At 44.0% G+C, this 18,784-nt stretch overlaps 2 protein-coding genes and 1 long non-coding RNA gene across 7 annotated transcripts in view; 1 reads left to right on the forward strand and 2 right to left on the reverse strand.

Moving 5' to 3' along the window:
* Nucleotides 1-273, reverse strand: part of ATAD2 (ATPase family AAA domain containing 2) — a 63,719-nt gene extending 63,446 nt beyond the window's left edge. The window contains exon 1 of the mRNA XM_029923321.1: nucleotides 3-273. Coding sequence (XP_029779181.1) covers nucleotides 3-155 — 153 coding nt within the window. The 5' untranslated portion in view covers nucleotides 156-273. The remainder of the gene's footprint in view (nucleotides 1-2) is intronic.
* Nucleotides 274-1,720: 1,447 nt separating this feature from the next.
* On the reverse strand, nucleotides 1,721-10,570 carry LOC115278965. The gene is made up of 2 exons (XR_003903137.1): nucleotides 10,288-10,570; nucleotides 1,721-1,834 (listed from the first exon to the last, which is right to left on the reverse strand). It is a non-coding gene; the product is annotated as an uncharacterized LOC115278965 (long non-coding RNA).
* Nucleotides 10,571-10,715: 145 nt separating this feature from the next.
* The window catches only part of WDYHV1 (WDYHV motif containing 1), a 162,093-nt gene continuing 154,024 nt past the window's right edge, over nucleotides 10,716-18,784 (forward strand). For 4 of the 5 annotated variants that reach the window (XR_003903135.1, XR_003903136.1, XM_029923452.1 and 1 more), the window contains exons 1-3: nucleotides 10,716-11,114; nucleotides 15,906-16,005; nucleotides 17,078-17,128. Coding sequence is in view for 3 of the 5 variants with exons in the window: in XM_029923452.1 (XP_029779312.1) it covers nucleotides 11,026-11,114; nucleotides 15,906-16,005; nucleotides 17,078-17,128 (240 nt within the window). In the remaining 2 variants the exon portion in view is untranslated. The remainder of the gene's footprint in view (nucleotides 11,115-15,905; nucleotides 16,006-17,077; nucleotides 17,129-18,784) is intronic. The other variant, XM_029923455.1, reaches the window with a different exon arrangement.

Raw genomic sequence — 18,784 nt, forward strand, 5'->3', positions numbered from 1 at the left:
GCGGTGACGGCGGACTGCCCAGCGGCGCGGGCCGAGCGGAGCCGCCTCCGGCCGATCTGCTCCAGGCTGAGGAACTCGCTGGACAGGTCCAAGGGGTCGGTGGCCGAGGAAGCGGAGTGGCTGTGCAGCTCTACGCTGCTGCGGAGAACCACCATCTCCCCTCTCCCCTGGTCCGGCGTCCGCGGCTGGAGACGAGTTCCAGTCAGTCCCGCAGTCTCTCAGGCTCTTCCGCGCTACGAATTCTGGCGCCACAAGCTCCGCGCCAGCGGCCGCAGCGCGCGCACCCGGAATCCCTCCGCCTCCGGTCCCGCCCACGCCTCCACCCTAAAACGGCGGACACGAAACTTTCCGCCCATCCGCTGGACGAAAGACTTCGGGCTGAAGTTGAGGAGGACCTGCACCGACAGTGACCAGGACCTGAGCGGACAGTGGCGGGAGAACACCGACTTCTTCTTCTTATGTAGTTCCGGCTCGCTGAACTCAGCGGAGGAAGACGGCGGGTAGCGTCCCGAGGTTCCGTTTGGAATTTTGGCGCGTGGATGTCGGGGGAGAGGGGTAGGGAGGCTCCTCCTGCTCTGATTGGCTGGCAGGGGTCTGGCTGCTCCTCCCAGCCCCTCCGGTCACCTGCCATCAGCTTCCCGCCACGCAGGATTCAAATGCAAAATGCTGAGTCCTTGACTGGAGCTGGATAAAGCCCTTGGCTTAGACAGGTTTTGACTTTGATCCTTAAGAGCTTTTTACTGATAGCTTAACCAAAACAATTTACCTATCAAAAGAAACAGAAAGGAACCTAAAAGCTAGCCTGCAGCGTGCTATAGTTAAGGCCGCACGTTCTGTACCCAGCGCCGCCGTATCCCAAGTGTACGATCTTGAGTAAATTACTCATTGCGGTCTTAATTTCCTCATCTGTAAATTAACTGTAATGATAATACCTACGGCCTTAAGATATTCTACTTTAGAACCGTGTCTGCACATAGTAAGAGCTCAATAAATGTTCGCTACTATAAAGAATTACAGAAAATGGCTTCTCTAAGATAGAGCCGTTACTTGACTACATTGAAATAGATAACATGCTGAATGATAAGAATGTGAGAGTTCTGGTGAAACTGAAAAAAGCTTTATCGATTTGGATAACTACGTTTCCTTAATTCGACGTTTATTAAATATTAATTAACCATCTTTTATATGCCAGGCAGTATTCTAAGCATCAAGGATACAGCAGTGAATAAAAAGAACAAAAATGCCCTTGTGGAACTAAGTTAATGTTTGTTATCATAAGTGTTGAAAATAAATACAAAGTAGGGAAGTTCAAGGGGAGATAGAGGAGCCCACAGTTTTAAACAGGATGGTTAATATGCGTGTCATGGATAAGTATAAGCAAAGTGCGAAAGCAAAGTAGTTAGGTGTATCTGGGAGTAGAAAGATGCAAGGAGAAGGGAGAGGAGCAGGAGTTAAAGAGACCAAAGAAGAGCCTCTATGAGTAGAAGGACTTCAGCTTTAAGATTTTCTCCTCTTTATTACAAGTGAGATGAAAAGACATTACAGGGTTTTGAATAAAGGAGTGACCTTTCCTGACTTCTTCAAAGAATCCCTCTGGATGCTACGCCCAAAAAAAAAAAAAAAAAAAAAAAAAAAAAAAAAAAAAAAAAAAAAAAAAAAAAAAAAAAAAGCAATCTTTGGGTGTATTAAACAAAATAATGTTGTTTATCTCAATATCCAATTTCAATGGGTATCCTGTATTTTTATTTGCTAAATTGGGCAACCGTCGTTAGGAGACCACCGCAAGAGATGATGGTGACAGAGAAGGTAATTAGTAGTTGGATTCCGGATGTACCTGGAAGACAGAGACAAGTGAATTTGCTGGTTAATTGGATTTAGGTGTGAGAGAAAGAGATGGATGACTCTATTTTTAAATAATTTTTATTTTTTGCTTGAGCTAATGGAAAGAGGATGCTGCACTTAACTGGGATGGAGAAATTTGCTAAAGCAAATTTGGAGGGAATGTCAGGAATTCCTTTTGATGCACGTTTAAGATACACAGTTATGTATTATATCTGTTCTGTACTTAAAACTTGGCCTTTGAGAAAGTTTTCACACATGTATGCATTACGTTTACCACAGCATTATTTGTAATGTCAGAAAACTGAAAACAATGGGAATGTCCCTCAGTGAAGCCTCACGTTAAAAGGATGCTATGCAGGGGCATGTGGGAGGCTCAGTGGGTTAAGCCGACTTAAGTGGGTTAAGCATTTGACTCTTGGTTTTGGCTCAGGTCATGATCTCGCTGTTGGTGAGATGCAACCCTGCACAGGGCTCTGTGCTGACAGTGAGGAGCCTGCTTGGGATTCTCTCTCTCCCCCCACCCCCTGCCCCTCTCCTGCTTGCACTGTGTCTGTCTCAAAATAAGTAAACATTAAGAAAAAGAAGAATGCTATACAGTCATTAAAATTATGTAACTCTGTTAATTTAATTCTATAAAAAGTTGAGCATAATGCATTATAACTTGCTAAGAAACTACAAAGAAGTAACATACGGTTCCACCTTTGTTTTTAAAATTTTTTTTTATGTTTTTTATTTATTTCTGAGACAGAGAGAGACAGAGCATGAGCAGGGAGGGGCAGAGAGAGAGGGAGACACAGAATCAGAAGCAGGCTCCAGGCTCTGAGCTGTCAGCACAGAGCCCGACGCGGGGCTCGAACCCATGAACCATGAGATCATGACCTGAGCCGAAGTCGGAGGCTTAACTGACTGAGCCACTCAGGCGCCCCTCCACCTTTGCTTTTAAAAAGTATATTGTGGGGGGTGCCTGGCTGGTTCAGTCTGTGGAACATGCAACTCGATCTTGGGGTTGTAATTTGGGCTCCATGTTGGGTGTGGAGATCACTTAAAAACAAGACCTTAAAAAATATGCGTGTTTGTGTGTATGCTTGCATTGGAGAAAAATACAGAATGAACTATAACAAAATGTTAATGGCTAAGTTTTGGATGGTAATACTATGGTTGTTTAGTTTGCACTTTTCTCCATTTTTCTGATTTGGCATTAAATATGTCACTTTTATAATAGAAAAAAAAGCTATAAAGTGATTGTTTACCCAGTATAAATGGAAGAGGAAAGAGCAATGTCTAGAGTAGCATAGTCTATCCTTATGTACACTTTATGGATGTTATACCTCAATAAAAATTTATGAAAAGAACATCCACCCAAAAGGCATATGCATTTGTTATTGTGTTAGATATCACCAGATTGACCTCCACAGAAATTGTAGCAGTCATTTTGGTTCTTTTAAAATAAAGGGGCACTTGGGTGGCTTAGTCCGTCAAGCGTCCTACTCTTGATTTCGGCTCAGGATATGATCTCACAATTAGTGAGTTTGAGCCCCAGGTTGGGCTCTATGCTGACAGCGCAAAGCCGGCCTGAGATTCTGTTTTCCTCCTTCTCTGCCCCTCCCCTTCTGTGTCTCAAAAATAAACAAACATTTAAAAGATTTATAATAAAGCATAGAAATTTTAGAACACTGAGAGATAGACAGACAAAAGGTTTTCTCTGTTCCTTTATTCTCTCTCCAACAATATTAAGAAAAACCACACTTGCTTCAGCCTTTGGTTGGTAAAGTCAGTTGAATTGTGTGCCTCAAAAGGATATATCCAAGCCCTAAACTCTGACACCTGTAAATGTGACCTTATATGGAAGTAAGGTCTTTGCAGATGTAATTCAGGACTTTGAAATGAGATCATCCTGTTACAGTAGACCCTAAACACTGTGACTGGTGTCCATTGTGAGAGAAAGGAGGGGGGTGTTTGACACATAAACACACACATAGAAGAAGGGAATGTGAAGATAGAGACAGAAATTGGAATGATGCATCTATAAGTCAATGAATGCCAAAGATTTCTAGCAACCACCAGAAGCCAGGAGAGATTTGCCCACAGAGCCTGCAGAAAAAACCAATCTTTCTGACACCTTAATTTCAGACTTCTGGCCCCTGAGAAGAAATTTCTGGGTTTTCTTTTTTTTAATGTTTTATTTATTTTTGAGAGACAGAGACAGAGTAAGAGTGGGAGAGGGGCAGAGAGAACGGGAAATACAGAATCCGAAGCAGGCTCTAGACTCTGAGCTGTCAATACAGAGCCCAGCGCAGATCTTGAACTCATGAACTGCAAGATCATGACCTGATTTGAAGTCAGACACTTAACTGACTGAACCACCCAAGCACTCCTCTTTCTTTTCTCCTTTTAAAGCCACTTATTTTGTAGTAATTTGTTACAGCAGCCTTAGAAAACTTATGGGTTGGTCTGGAATTGGTCTTTGGCAGGTAATCCCTCTCCCCTTTTAATTTTAGCTATTGTAGATAGGAATTATTTGATTTAGGAAAAAAGGGACAGTGGAAACAGGTTCTTTCTCACAGACCCAGACTGCTTACAGAGGACCAAGTGTTTTTACGTCATATGTGACAGAAAAGAGGGCTGAGGTAAGAGCTAAGCATAAGACCATTACCTCATTTCAAATGAGGTTATAGGTGGGTCCCTTTCTGTTCTTTGGTAACAAAGTTAGAAAGTAAAACTCAACTTGGACAGGGATTTCTTTCAGGAATGTTGTGGATGTGCCCTTACCTAAATTCAATAGCTAATCTCATTGGTTTCTCTTAAAAGAAAACATCAATCACATAAAGGTGTGTGTGGGGGTCACAGTTGCCACTTGCCATTTTGTTAAACTACTCTGAATTTAAACAGACATATCTATTTGAGAGATTTTAAGTGGGTTTGGGTTAGGCATGGTCCCACCTCCTTTTATGGAAATCCTACAGGGACAGATACTTCATTTTCCTGTTAACCTGGCAATTAGGACTCAGGCATGTTCCCTCAGCTCAGTCAACGGGCTGTTCACACCTTAAACATCCATTGCCTATTGAAGGAGTGGCCCAAAGATGCAAGAGCAGAGATTATTCATGGTGGCAGCGGCAGATGGTACAGAGACAGTGGCATTAATGGCGGCATCCTAACAAGCCAATTCCTAGAATTTGGGGAATTATACCAGTAAATTTGATTTCTTGTTTAAGTTAGGCAGAGATGATTTCTGTCATTTGCAAACAAGAACTCTGTGTGGTATAGAGGCTTTGGATCAGAAGGGAAATTTTTACCAGTGGTTTCCGAGAATAGACACTGACAAAAAGAATATTGGAAGGCCATGTGAGACAGATACCCTTTTTAGATCGGGGGAATGGAAGGTTGAGAGAGAGGGCATGTAGGCACAGGAAGTAAGCTGGGAAGAGATCTCATAATTTTGTGATGCGGTTTTCAGACTTTCTCTCTTTATCAGCTTCCCCTGAATATACTTCAACTTCTCAGTCTTCCCACCTAACGAGTGGGAAGATGTGTGGGAACTCACAGCCCTGCGTCTAACATCACAGGCATGGGCTGGCCCAGCAGGGGGCCCTGGACTCCTGCCTGCCTCCCACCCCATTCTAAGTAAGATGAGTAATAACAGTCTTGCTTTCCAACCCAGCCCAACTCCTTACCCCTAATGGCGAGGTGCCCCCTCCCCTTCCAGCTCCCACTGCCTACAGCCACCTTAGCACGTTATATTGAAATGATCCCTTTAACACAGGAAGTAGTAATCAGATAAATGCAAATTAGAATAACAATGGGAACTCCAGGGACGGGGTTTTTGCCTTTTTTTTTTTTTTTTTAAGTTTATTTATTTACTTTGAGAGCTAGTCAGTGCAGGCAGTGGAAGAGCAGAGAGAAGGGGAGACGAATCCCAAGCAGGCTCTGGGCCATTAGCACACAGCCCGATGCATAACTCAAATTCATGAATCACGTGTGATCATGACCTGAGCCAAGATCAGGAGTCGGATGCTTAATCAATTGTGCCACCCAAGGGCCCCTATTTTTTTTTTAAATAATAATACTCAATGTAAAAAAATGTGATATTTAAGTATAGGCCTATTTCTTTTTTATTTAGTAAAATTTTTTTTACTGTTTATTTTTTTTTAGAGAAAGAGAGAGTGTGAGCAGGGAGGGACAGAGAGAGGAGACACAGAAACTGAAGCAGGCTCCAGACTCTAAGCTGTCAGCACAAAACCCAACACAGTGCTCAAACTCACGAACTGCAAGATTATTGAAGTCAGATGCTCAGCCGATTAAGCCACCCAGGTGCCCCTAGGCCCACTTCTTAAAAGCAAAATAGCAACATAGGGATACCTGGGTGGCTTAGTCAGTAAAGCATCAAACTCTTTTTTTTTTTTTTTAAGGTTTTTAATTTATTTTGAGAGAAAGCACAAGTAGGGTAAGAGCAGAGGGAGACAGGGAGAGAATCCCAAGCAGACTGCCAGCACAGAGCCCGACATGGGGCTTGAAGCCATGAAACGTGAGATTATGACCTGGCTCAACCAACTGAGCCACCCAGGCACTTCATCTCTTGATGTGGGCTCAGGTGAGGATCTCACAGTTCATGAAATTGAGCCTAGCATCAGGCTCTGCACTGATAGCAGGGAGCCTGCTTGGGATTTTCTCTCTCCCTTCTGCTCTGCCCCTCCCAGCTCGTGGATTCAGGTGTGTATTCGCTCGCTCTCTGTATCTCTCTCTCAAAATAAATAAACATTGAAAAAATACAAGCAATAGAGCAACATGTAGCAAGAGACTTGGAAAATATTTAAAGCCATTGGCCCAGGAATACACCTAGGAGTCCATCCTACTGTTAATTATCAGAGGCACAGACCAAGATTTATCTACAAAAATGTTAACTGCAGCTTTATTTACAATACGATGTGAAGACTAAATATACAAAAGTAGGGGAAAAGTTAAGTGAACCATAGTCTGTCCCTGCAGCTCTTTGTGTTGATAGATTTGGTTTTTAGGACTTTATTTATTTATTTATTTAAATTTTTTTAGAGAGAGGAAGTGGAGGGAGGGGCAGAGGGAGAGAATCTGAAGCAGGCTCCATGCTCAGTGTAGAGCCCAACATGGGCTTCGATCCTGTGACACTGGGATCATGACCTGAGCTGAAATCAAGAGTCAGTCACTCAACTGACTGAGCCACCCAGGCACCCCAAGACTTTATTAGAATATTTGTTATTACAAAGTAAGACAGATGGACAACATGGGGCTTAGGGGTACCAACCCCAGTGCAGTAAAAAATCTGCGTATAACTTTTGACTCCCCCAAAACATAACTACTAATTGCTTCCTATTGACCAGAAGACTTACTGATAACATAGTCAATTAACACTTATTTTGTATATTATATGTATTATATATTGTATTCTTACAATAAAGTAAGCCAGAGAAAAGAAAATGTTAAGAAAACTGTAAGAGAAATACATCTGCAGTACTGTACAAACTCTGTGTGTAAGTGGACCCACACAGTTCAAACTTGGGTTGTTCGAGGGTCAAGTGCACATGTAAAAACAGCGAAGCAGCACAGAAATGTAAAAAATAAAGGTACAAGTTGCTCTGTGTGATTGCTATAAGGAAAAGGGAGTCTTCTCTTTTCACTGGGGTCGCCAAGCCTGGAAAATGCGAATATGCGGCTGCCAGCGACGGACCTTCCCACAGCAGAAAGTGGAGTCACCTTAGGATGGAGCCAAGCACTGAGAAGCAGACTGTGAGGAAAGGCCTGGGGAAGTGGACTCTGCTTCTGGGCCCTTGAGACCCAGATTTCTGCAGCTCATCTTTTGACTCTGCGAGCCACTTCAGCGTCCTTCCCATTAAACAAGCTAATTTGTTTCTGCCTTGACTTCTAACTGAATTAATCATGACTGATACTGGGCCAGCTGCTTTGTTGGAATCAGATTATATGGTTGGTGCTATAATTCTGTTCTAATGATCAATTAATTCTTTCAACAACATGAAATGGGATTGGTAATCCACTAAAGGCCCCTAAATAATCACCTCTTCTTCATGGTCACTATTCATCCTGGGAATAGGCATCAAGTTCACAGAGTATAGTGTCTGGAATACATATTTTTTCCTTTTTATGATACTTCAGACAAGTATTCATATTTAGTCTTAGGTCATATCCTCCAACATATTTTCTCCAAGATCCATAATAAAGGCTTTGGGGTCATAATCTAGAGTGCTTTCAGTATGCTGGGATATAGCTCATCTGGGTCTGAAGGTTTTTAATCCTTGTAAGGCAAATTGGTGCTTTCTACCACTGCACCTATGTTGGCTTTAATTTCCTCTTACTGCTGTTTCCCTTATTCTTCACAGCTCGAGGAAAAGACAGAGAGAGAACACAATCAAAATAGACTTGGTTTTCTTTCACTTACATGGTTCTTTATCACATATCACAAGGCCCCAAGGGATGGTATTATCTTTTTTTTTCTTTTCTTCTAGCTCTTAATATTGAGGATTAAAAACGCCTCCTCCCCCAATTAAAAAACCCCTTTTGTGGTTAAACTTCAATGTATTCTGTGCTGCCTACTTCCTGATCTCCTCTTTCACATCTGTGGCCCTCTTACACTTTCCTTTGTTCTGTGTCCTTTTCTGTAAACCCCAGCCCTTTGACATCCTTATTTCATTGAATTTTGGGTTCTTTGAGTGCACTCTTATCTCTTCCTCATCTAGATCATTCGACTTTACAGGTCAGAATCTGGTTCAAAGCATTAGAACCTTATTCCTCTGAAACCATATTGCTTGTTATAGTCTCTACTATGAAATCACATGAATTTTTAAATGATCTGTATTTTTAATCAAAAAGTTCCTACTTATAGGAGAATGTTTGAAGCATATGGAAGCATAAAGAAAGCACATTATGGCAGAGATGCCTGGCTCTCCTCTCCTCCCTCCTCTGTTGTTTGCCCGGCAACTCCAAACCACCTCCAGCCTAGGTAAACCAGTGAACTTCTCTGCTGTCTGGTAGGCAACCCATGCCTTCTCCAACCAGGTACAAACCCTTTCAGATTTATCTTTCTTGCGTAGTTGTCCTCAGCCCTAGGTACAATACAGTTTCCTTATTATCTTTTGGTTTTACTTAAAACATTTTTTTAACGTGTTTATTCATTTTTGAGAGACAGAGAGAGACAGAACACTAGCGGGGTAAGGACAGAGAGAGAGGGAGACACAGAATCCAAAGAAGGTTCTAGGCTCTGAGCAGGCAGCACAGAGCCTGATGCAGGGCTTGAACCCACGAACTGCGAGATCATGACCTGAGCTGAAGCTGGACACTTAACCAACTGAGCCACCCAGGTGCCCCGGTTTTACTTTTATCATGGTTAATTCGTGAAATTCAACTTCCCTTAAGTAAAGTAGAGAAGGGGTAGGGGGGAGCAATCACCAATCAGAGGTGTAGGGATACCTTAAGAATCTGAGACTCAGGTGGTGTAGAAGGCTCTCAGAGTTTCTAAGGAATGGAGGGGTCGGGGGAAGTAGGGGAGGTTTGGTGAAGGGATGATTTCTCAGCATGTGACCACAGGTAACTGTGCATAGGCCATAAAGCACTTCCCTAAGAAGTATGGTCAAGTGCATAACCTTGCAGGAAGGTTATTGCCAAACTAAAGCTGTAAGGTCACAGAAGGACTGGGTCTGAGCCCAAGGCTGGGGCAGACTTCACTGGATGTTCTCAGGACCACACTCCACAAACTCTTGTAGCCTCCAAGAAACTGCAGAAAGCTTCTTCCGCCAGCACACTTTACTGAGAAGGCTTAACTTGGTGCCCACTTTAAAGGAGAAATGCTTAAAGGCATTCTGTTATTTATTATAGAGCCTATACTGAAGTGTGTACTTCAAGCCGGAGAGGCAAGAAATTGATAACTGACCAAGGGCTTATGCTCAAAGTCTTTAGGATTTATGTATCAGATTTTGAACTCAGGAGACTGGAAAAACCTGACTGCACATGGCCCATAAACCAACTAAGAATTTCAGTTTTCCTAATGGGAAGTATCCTGATCAGTTACATATGTTCATTACAAATATAAGACAATTCAGAAGGCTATGAAGTATGAAGTTTAAGTCCATACTATTCATTCATCAGAGTTTAACACTGTTTTATAATGTGGTGCCTTTCCTTCTAGATTGCCATGAAATATGATTAACACAAAATGAATGCCATGCGAACTCTATTTAAACTTTTAAAAACTTATTCTATGAAGGGATCAATATACCTTTCTGAGTCAATACACACAATTCTCCTATTAAAATCAAATGTTACAATACGGTGAGATTTGGGGGTGCTGTTCCTCTCTAAAACCGTCCGATGCGGACTTATTTGGAAATAACTCCCCCTCCTTCACCGGGCTCCCGCGGCTTCTAGGACAAAACTGTGAAATAAGGTTCGTTTTTCACATACACGGTTCTCTTATTTCACTTGGTCTTCCGCATCTCATCTGGCTCCTCCACAGCCGGCAACCTCAACCCTGGGTTGGAGGAGAGTTTCACACGCCTCCGGAAGACTTGTTGAAGCAGAGTTCAGGATCTGGCGATTTGTAAACTCCACGCCCTCTACACACCCCGCAGGACACCCGCAGACGACCTCTGTTCTCCCAAGCTGACCGGATCCTCAGGGTTACCGCACTCCGAGAGCCCGGCTCTGCCCCTATGGACGCGAGCTCCTCCAGCACCGCCCCGCCCTAGCTCCACCCAGCTGCCCGGGCCCCACCTACCCGGAACCACACAATCCCTACAGGTCCCAGGCTCCGCCCACTGGAAGTCCACGCGGCTCACCATCCCGCCCCCGCCCGAGACCCTCCCACTTCAGTCTAGCTCCGTCCTCTCGGAACAAACTCGGCGCTTCCCGCCCGGGCTCCGCCTACCGGTATCTGCAAAACCCGCGAGCAGCAGCCTTTATCCACCCGGAACTCGCACCGCCCTCCCCAGCACTGCGCGCCCGGAAACTGCGTCCCTCGCTCCGCCCAGGCTCCGCCTACCCGACTCTGGCTCCACCACCCGGGAGCTGCACCAGCTGCCCTTGGCTCCGCCCCGAGAACCCGCGCGGCTCCGTGTGCGCCGGCTCCTCCCCCGAATCCTGCACGAGGGGCTGGTCCTGTCGGTCCGCCTTAGGCCCATACCCTGGCCCAACCAGCCCGCCATGGAGGGGGATGTCCCCGCTGCTGCAGCCGCCCACTACCAGCCGGCCAGCCCCCCGCGGGACGCCTGTGTCTACAACAGCTGCTACTGGTGAGGGGGCGCGGGTGCAGCCCCCTCCCCCCCGGCATCTCCCTGACTTTTTCGGTCTTGGCGTCGCAGCCAGTCCCCGCCTCTTCCCGGCCCCTCCCCGGGGGCTCTGGGCCTCGACTGGCGGATTTTCTGGCTTGGGGGATGAGGGGGCTGGAATGGCAACCTACGTCTCTTGAGTGATGCATCGACTTTTGGATGGTGGGGGTGGGGTGGACGGAATTCCCAGGAATGGTAGGGTCGTTGGTGTATTACTAATGCCTGGAGCTTTTCGCTTGGACATTTCTTTGCAGATCTCAGGGCTTGGGGGCCTGGAAGAGGAGGTGGAAGCCGAGGGTAGAGCGCAGAGAATCTTTGCAAATTACTCAGCTGAAGCCTTTGTGGTTTCACACTAATGGGAAGGTCATTTTAATTTTGGAAGAGACTGGAAGAACGGTTATTTTGTCATAACTTCCCCAAGGTCATCAGCTAATAGCCAGAATCCAATTCAGGCCTTGTAACCAGAAACCATCAGCTTACCCACCATGTTGTCGTTATCACACCAGTTAACATTAACAGAGCATTTGCTATGTGCCAGAACATTGTTTTGTTTATGTAAACTAATTCATTTGAGTCCCACAATTACCCTAGGAGGTAGGTACTATTGTTACCCCATTTTAAAGATGAGAACACTAAGGCAGAGAGGATTGCAACTAATTTGCCTGAGGAGTGCAACTAATTTGCCTAAGGCCACCTATCTTGTGAGTAACGAATGGGGATTTACCTGCAGGGTTTGGTTCTGGAGGCCACACACTATACCCCAATTCTAGGCCACCTGTGTGGCTGAATCACCATTCCTGCCTTTGTCTTTTCCACTCCCACACCTGTCCTTACCTTCCCTGAGTAATGACTTCTTCCCCAACTTCCAGTCTCTGCAAAAGAAACCTTAGAGCCATCTAAAACTACCTCCTTTACCTGGTCATCAAACTACTGTCACCAAGAGTTTAGTGTTCGTTCAGCTCTGACTGCATGTCAGGGTTAGTGCTGAGTCTTTCCATTCATGGCTAGGAGATAGGTTTTATCATTGACCTCATTTTACTAATGAAAAGGCTGAGCTACAGAGAGGCCATGTCCAAGATCACGCATTTAGCAAGAGGCAGTGTTGAAACTGGAACTTCTGTAATATAGGAGTCAATGCTTCTTACATATATGTTAACTTGATATAAATGTAATTTATATTATTTTATAAATTATGTTTATTTTTGAGAGGATGCACATGCAAGCGGGGCAGGAGCAGAGAGAGGGAGATGGAGAATCTGAAGCAAGCTTGAAGCTGTTAGCACAGAGCCCAATGCAGGGCCTGAACCCGCAAACGGTAATCTCATGACCTGAGCTGAAGTCAGACGCTTATCCAGCTGAGCCACCCAGGCACCCCAGGAGTCCATTCTTCTTCACTACTGCACTTCGTTTCTGCCTCACCTCTCACCTAAATCCTGTTGTCCCTAAAGCCCATTCATTGTTTTATTAATTTAGTCAGTAAATGTTTATTTGGCAACCTGGACTGTGTCCTTGGAATACAGCAGTGAACAGAGTAGACAAATTCTCTGGTAAGATCTCATGGTTCTTCTGTTTTGGTTCAGGGAAAGCAGGCAAAGCCAAGTAAACCATATTTGGGTGGTGGTAAGTGCTATGAGAAAAATAAAGCAAGGTAAGAGATGGTGACTCACTGTTTCATAATGGGTATTGAAGGAAGGCATTGCTGATAAAGTGGTATTTGAGCAGAGATCTGAAGACAAAAAGGGTTAGGGCTTTGTGGATTTAGAAGGAAATCATGGCAGGCAGGGGAACAGTTGGTGCAAAGGCTCTGGGAACAAAGTGTGCAGGCGTATTCTAGGAACAAGATGGCGGGCACAGCTGGAGTGGAGCCATCTGGTGGAGGAATGGTAGGGGGTGAGCCTCTCTTCGGTAGATTTCTCCTTTACGTTCCGTCAGCCGTGGGCCTGTTCCGATCCTTTCTTAAGGCCTCTGCCCAGATCTCTCCTATCCCCTCAGGTCCTGAACCATTGGGCTTCACACTGCTGAAAGCCTTTCTAAATTCAGATGAGCCCTAGAGTCACCTAGGAGCTTGTAAAGCATGCAGACCTTAGGGTCCCACTCTAGACAGTCTGGATGTGTGACCTGTACAGTGGAGAGGTCTTCCGCTGGTTCATTGATCCCATTTCAAGGAATACAGGCATAGACAGTTAAGTTTGTCTCCTGAGCATAGCAGGTCCTTTAAGATCTGGTCACGATGTGTTTCTCCACACTCAATTTTGAACCTGCCCACTACATCTACCCCAGGGCTTCTCAGCCAGGGCTTTGTTGACATTTTGAGCATGCGCACTGTTGGGAGGGGGCTGTCCTGTGTATTGTAGCGTGTGTAGCAGCTTCCCTGGCCTCCACCCACTAGATGCCTGTAGCGCCCTCCTGCAGTTTGTGACAGCCCAAAATGTCTCCAGATAGTGCCAGATGTTCCCTGGGGAGCGAAACCGCCCCTGGTTGAGAACCAGTGTTCGACCCTGTCAGAACCTATCAGGTAGGTTGAAATAAATACCTCCTTTCTGCTTCTGTTAACTTGTCAGTTGTAACTGATCTCTTAAGGCTCAGCTTACTGCTGACAGTGGTAGCCAATATTTGTGTGGCAGTAGGTGGCTGAGGGAGCCCGTCTGATTCTACTGTATTCTTCAAACACCTCCTGTGCCCTGGGGGGTCCTTCCTTCTGCCTGCTCCTCTGATCTCAGCCCATCACCCATAACCCTTGCACAACCTTATTTTAATGCTGCTCTGTTTGCCTTTCTGCTAACCAGAATAAGCATCCAGTGGGTTGGAACGTTATTATCACCATCCCCCTCTGCCCTTTTTTTTTTTTTTTTAAAACCAGTTAAATGGGTGCTAGGGATCACACGCAGTCAGGGGCTCTTCCTGTTCGAACAGCAACTCCCAGCATTTCTGAGTGTAAGGCCCTCCAGTTTTAAACATCACGTGTTTCTTGAGATCCTCCTCCGTGATATTAATTGTACTTCTGAAAAAAAATTGATGACAAAAAGGGACTATAGGTTCAGTAACTCTTACATTTAATGTTTTTTCTTTGCGTAACATTCACACATATTTGAAAAATAATAGACTAAGTGTGCCCAGCCACATTCAGCCTGCCAACAGTTCTGGTGATAGACATGGATTCTTGAAGTCTTTGTGATAGTTCTTTGCCCGTCCTTGGGACTGGGGGCGGGGGAACAAACAAGGAGAAGCCACTGACCAGTACCTCCATCTTCCTGTGTCCCTCAAAATTAATGCCTCCCTCTTCTATGCATCTTTTATGACCTTCTGTGATGCTTGCTTGCTTATTTATGGATCTGTATGTCTCCTCTCACTGTCTGTGAGCTCTAATTTATCATCGTATCCTCCAAGCACTTAGCACAGTGCTTTTTACATCACAGGCTCTTCAAGATGCTTGTGAGCAACTCCAGAATGTCTGCAGGCTCGACAGACAAATGTCTTCTAAAAACTTGGTCTTAGGACAGCCGGATTTAAGAAAAGTTAGCTAATAAACGCTTTATGTCATATTGAAACAGTACATGTTTTGTTATCTATACTACGTATCCTATGGAAGGAGTGAATGGCAATCTCCTGTTTTTACTTCCGTCACTACTTTTTGTGTGAGATTTCTTAGGTAGTTTAGGGAAAAACAATGTCGTAGGGAAAAAAATGCACTCAGCTTTAATACTTTAAGTGTAGTTGTATGGAGCATTGAGACAGGTAGACAAGGTCAAAACTGTGAGTTGGAAATTTGTCTTAGCATAAAATGTGGCATTCATCAGTGCCATTCATGCCTTACTTCATTTTCATGTCACATGGTGTGGGTGTCTGGAAATTAGGCTTCGACAGATTGAGTCGCAAGTATGAGCCGAATATTGATGTAGCTCATTTTGAACAAAGGTGCCGTGTGGCTCGTTAGGAAAAGATAGCAATCCAGAGGCTGAGCTGTGAATACTGCCAACGGTGACTGTTTTTGCCTGTGTGGGCGTGTGCCTGTGGCCGCCAGTGTGCCTTGGTTTCATGCACTGGGCATTGATTTGCTTAGGTGGTTCTGAGTACTGCTTTAAATATGTAAAGGCCTGTCATGTAGAAAAGAGATTCATCTAGGGCAGAAGTATAGGAATATGGAGTTCAGTTCAGTATGAGAAAGAACTTTGTAAAAATCAGGGCCTGTTTTGTACCAGAGGGCTGCAGGGATTCCCACTCACAGACTCTCCCTCCGAAAGAATTTCTAGGTGTATCACATAGCTGCCCCTGGTCCTTTCCAGCCAGAAGCCCTCCTACCCCAAACACTCATCCTGCCCCATTCCTAAGGGGAGCAGTGAACTAGTGTTACCTAAGTTTTATCAGGTGTTTATGATGTGATGTGGTCATCCCCATCTTACAGATGAGAAAAGCAGCTACTCAGGTCACAATGTTCAAAGCTTCTTACCTCATAAATGGCAGAATTGAAATTCCACTTGTATCTCAAGTCCCTGGACCCAGAACTTGTGGAGCATTGACGTAGCATTTTATCAGTTATAAAATGCAGGTCATGAGCACTGTGCTAAGAGAGAGGCCTGCACACAGTTAGGTAACACCTTGTCAAGGATGTTTTAGAGGAGGCTCAAACATCAGCTACTTGTTGGATGAGATTATGTTTAAAATCTCTTCCAACTATTTTATGTCCTTATCAGTCTTCAAATTCGAAAGACATGGAGCATTACTATTTACATTGATCAAACTATTATTTTATTTCAGTGAAGAAAATATTTGGAAGCTCTGTGAATACATCAAAAACCATGATCAATATCCTTTAGAAGAGTGCTACGCTGTCTTCATATCTAACGAGAGGAAGATGGTAAGTTGGTGAGTGATGGCAGAAAGAGAAGAGGTTTAGATAGCATGGGGTTAGCTCTTTCCTAAAATCTGCTTTATACAATGCAGCAACATTTTAAAGTTTGTTTGTTTTTGGAGAGAGAGACAGTGCTAGCTGGGGGAGGGGCAGGAGTGAGAGACTGAATCTTAAGCAGGTTCTGTGGGGTTCAAGCTCATGACCAGGAGATCATGACTGAGCTGAAATTGAGTTGGACGCTTAACCAGCTGAGCCACCCAGCTGCCCCTAAAGTTTATTTTTGAATGAGATATTTTTTTCCTTTCAGGGCACGGTTGAGTCAGAAAAGTTGAGGCCCTTATTTGTAGGTCAAGAAATAGATGATGGTATATTTAGAAAGGTTAACGTCCCTTTAGGTATTAGGTTAGAGCTTTTAAAATTGCTGAGATTAGAGTCATATACTGTCAGGCTTGAAGAAGTTACTTTTGTCTCTGGAGTTTAAATAAAATAATGGTAAACTTACATGAGGTATTAAAAAAGCAAGTCTTTAAAAAATAAAGGAAGCCCTTAATATTTTGTAAAATGCTTTTTTTAAAAAAAAAAAAAAAGATCTGAATTTTAATTAATTCCTGTACCCAGTGTGGGTTTCGTACTCACAACCCTGAGATCAAGGGTCACACACATCACTGGCCAGGCCAGCTGGCGCTCCATAAGGCACTTTTGTGAGCATTATCTCATTTGATGCTAAAGGAAATACGATGAAGCAGGCAGGGTTCAGACATCTGTCTCCTTTTTATAGATGAGGAAATAGAGACCCACGGAGGTCCCACGAATAATGAGGGCAAAGCAAGATTTGACCCTGCCAGGCCTTCTGACTCCCAGTTCAGGAATCTTTTCTGCTCTCCAAAGAACATCAGATAATTAATTTTTTGCATTTTCATTGTTAAGGACACTTGGAAGGATTTGGATTTCTTCTTCATTTTTTACCTTGATTGTTGGTTGCTTGGAAATATTTTAGTTTTAATTTATGTGTCGCTTTAAAGAATTCAGTAGTGGTTTAACTGAAGTTGTGGCTTATGAAGTTGATTGTATTTTATAGATACCTATCTGGAAACAACAAGCCAGACCTGGAGATGGACCTGTGATCTGGGTAAGGTGGTCAGTTTAGAAGCCTCCAGTGCATTCTTGTACTTGTAACCCCTGAGTGGGCTCTGTGTTTTGGTAAAGCAGAAGTGATAGGGCAGTAAGGATTGGCTATGATAATTATTAATAATTGACATCTTGGGAATAGATGTTATTTTGTCTAAGGTAATTCTTACAGACATGTTTTCATTTAATTTTACTATAGGAAAGATTTTATTTAAGTATTTTTTTTAATGCTTATTTATTTTGAGAGAGTGGGAGAGCAGGGGAAAGGCAAAGAGAGGGGGGAAGAGAATCCCAAGCAGGCTCTACACTTTCAGTAGGAGGCTTCCGCATCGCTCGAACTCATGAACCATGTGATCATGCCCTAGACTGAAATCAAGAGCCAGATGCTTAACCAACTGAGCCACCCTGGCGCCCCTACAGACAGATATATTTGTTGTCTCTTAGACTCTTATTCATTTAACACTGAAAGGAACTTTAGCAATATCTAGTTCAGCTGCACTTCAGAATTATCTGGATATTGTGTTAAAACCGTAGATTTCTGGGGGCGCCTCGGTGGGTCAGTCAGTGAAGCGTCTGACTTCGGTGCCGGTCATGATCTCTCGGCCCATGGGTTCGAGTCCCCCATCAGGCTCTGTGCTGACAGCCTGCTTCAAATTCTGTCTCCATCTCTCTCTGCCTCTCTCCTGCTCATGCTCTCTCTCTCCTTCTCTCAAATATCAAAAAACATTAAAAGTATTTTTTTAATCATAAAAAAATTTCTCTCAAATATCAAGAAACATTAAAAGTTTTATTTTAATCATAAAAAAATCATAAATCATTTCTGATTTAGTTGATCTAGCAAAGGGTTCAGGAGTTAGTGTTCTTAGTAGATTTCTGAGTGACCATGACTAGCATTTGAAAAACCCAGATCTACTCCAACTGTTTCGTTTTTCAGGTGAAGAAATGAGCCCAGAAGGCAGAGTGAGAAGCTCAAGGTTATCTTACTGATCAGTGGCAGGACTAGGTCTCAGGCCCAGGCCCTTTCTAGTACACATCTATGTGTCACCTTAACATGTCCCCTGAAGAATTGATGGTGCTAATAACATGAAGATAAAGTAAAAAAAAAAAATAAAAAAGCTTGTTTCTGAGACTTACTTAAAATAAGATATCATTTGAATTGGTGTCATTCATTTATTTAACCTATATTTACTGAGTGCTTATTGTATGCCAGGCACAAGATAGAACAAAATCCCTGACCTCACAGAGCTCACATTCTTGCCTCCTGCACCACTGAGTGATTTGCTGCTCTAACATTAAAGCCAAAATCCAGTTTTGGTGCAGTTCCTTCAGTTAAAGCCCAGCTGGGGTTGAGTCCCAGTATTCCCATTGGTCGCTGTGTGAATCGGACATGTTACTTGCCTTTTTGTGCAGTGTCCTCTGGCTGGTGGGGTTGGAGTCTTCAAGTGCGATAATGCGTGTGAAGCATTATCCTGGCACATGGTGTGGTATCTGGTACTGGTGCTCAAGACGTGTTAGCTTTTCTGGTTAGCGACGGTAGCTGCATAAGCCCCGTGGTACACTGTCCATCTGCCCTAGAGGCCATCCCCATTGCCGGACCACTCAGCAGAGCTGAGTCATGGTCTTTCTTCTCCTTTTAGACAAACTTGAAGGGAAAGGA

Source organism: Suricata suricatta, chromosome 15 (assembly GCF_006229205.1).
Source record: "Suricata suricatta isolate VVHF042 chromosome 15, meerkat_22Aug2017_6uvM2_HiC, whole genome shotgun sequence".
NCBI classification, from domain to species: domain Eukaryota; kingdom Metazoa; phylum Chordata; class Mammalia; order Carnivora; family Herpestidae; genus Suricata; species Suricata suricatta.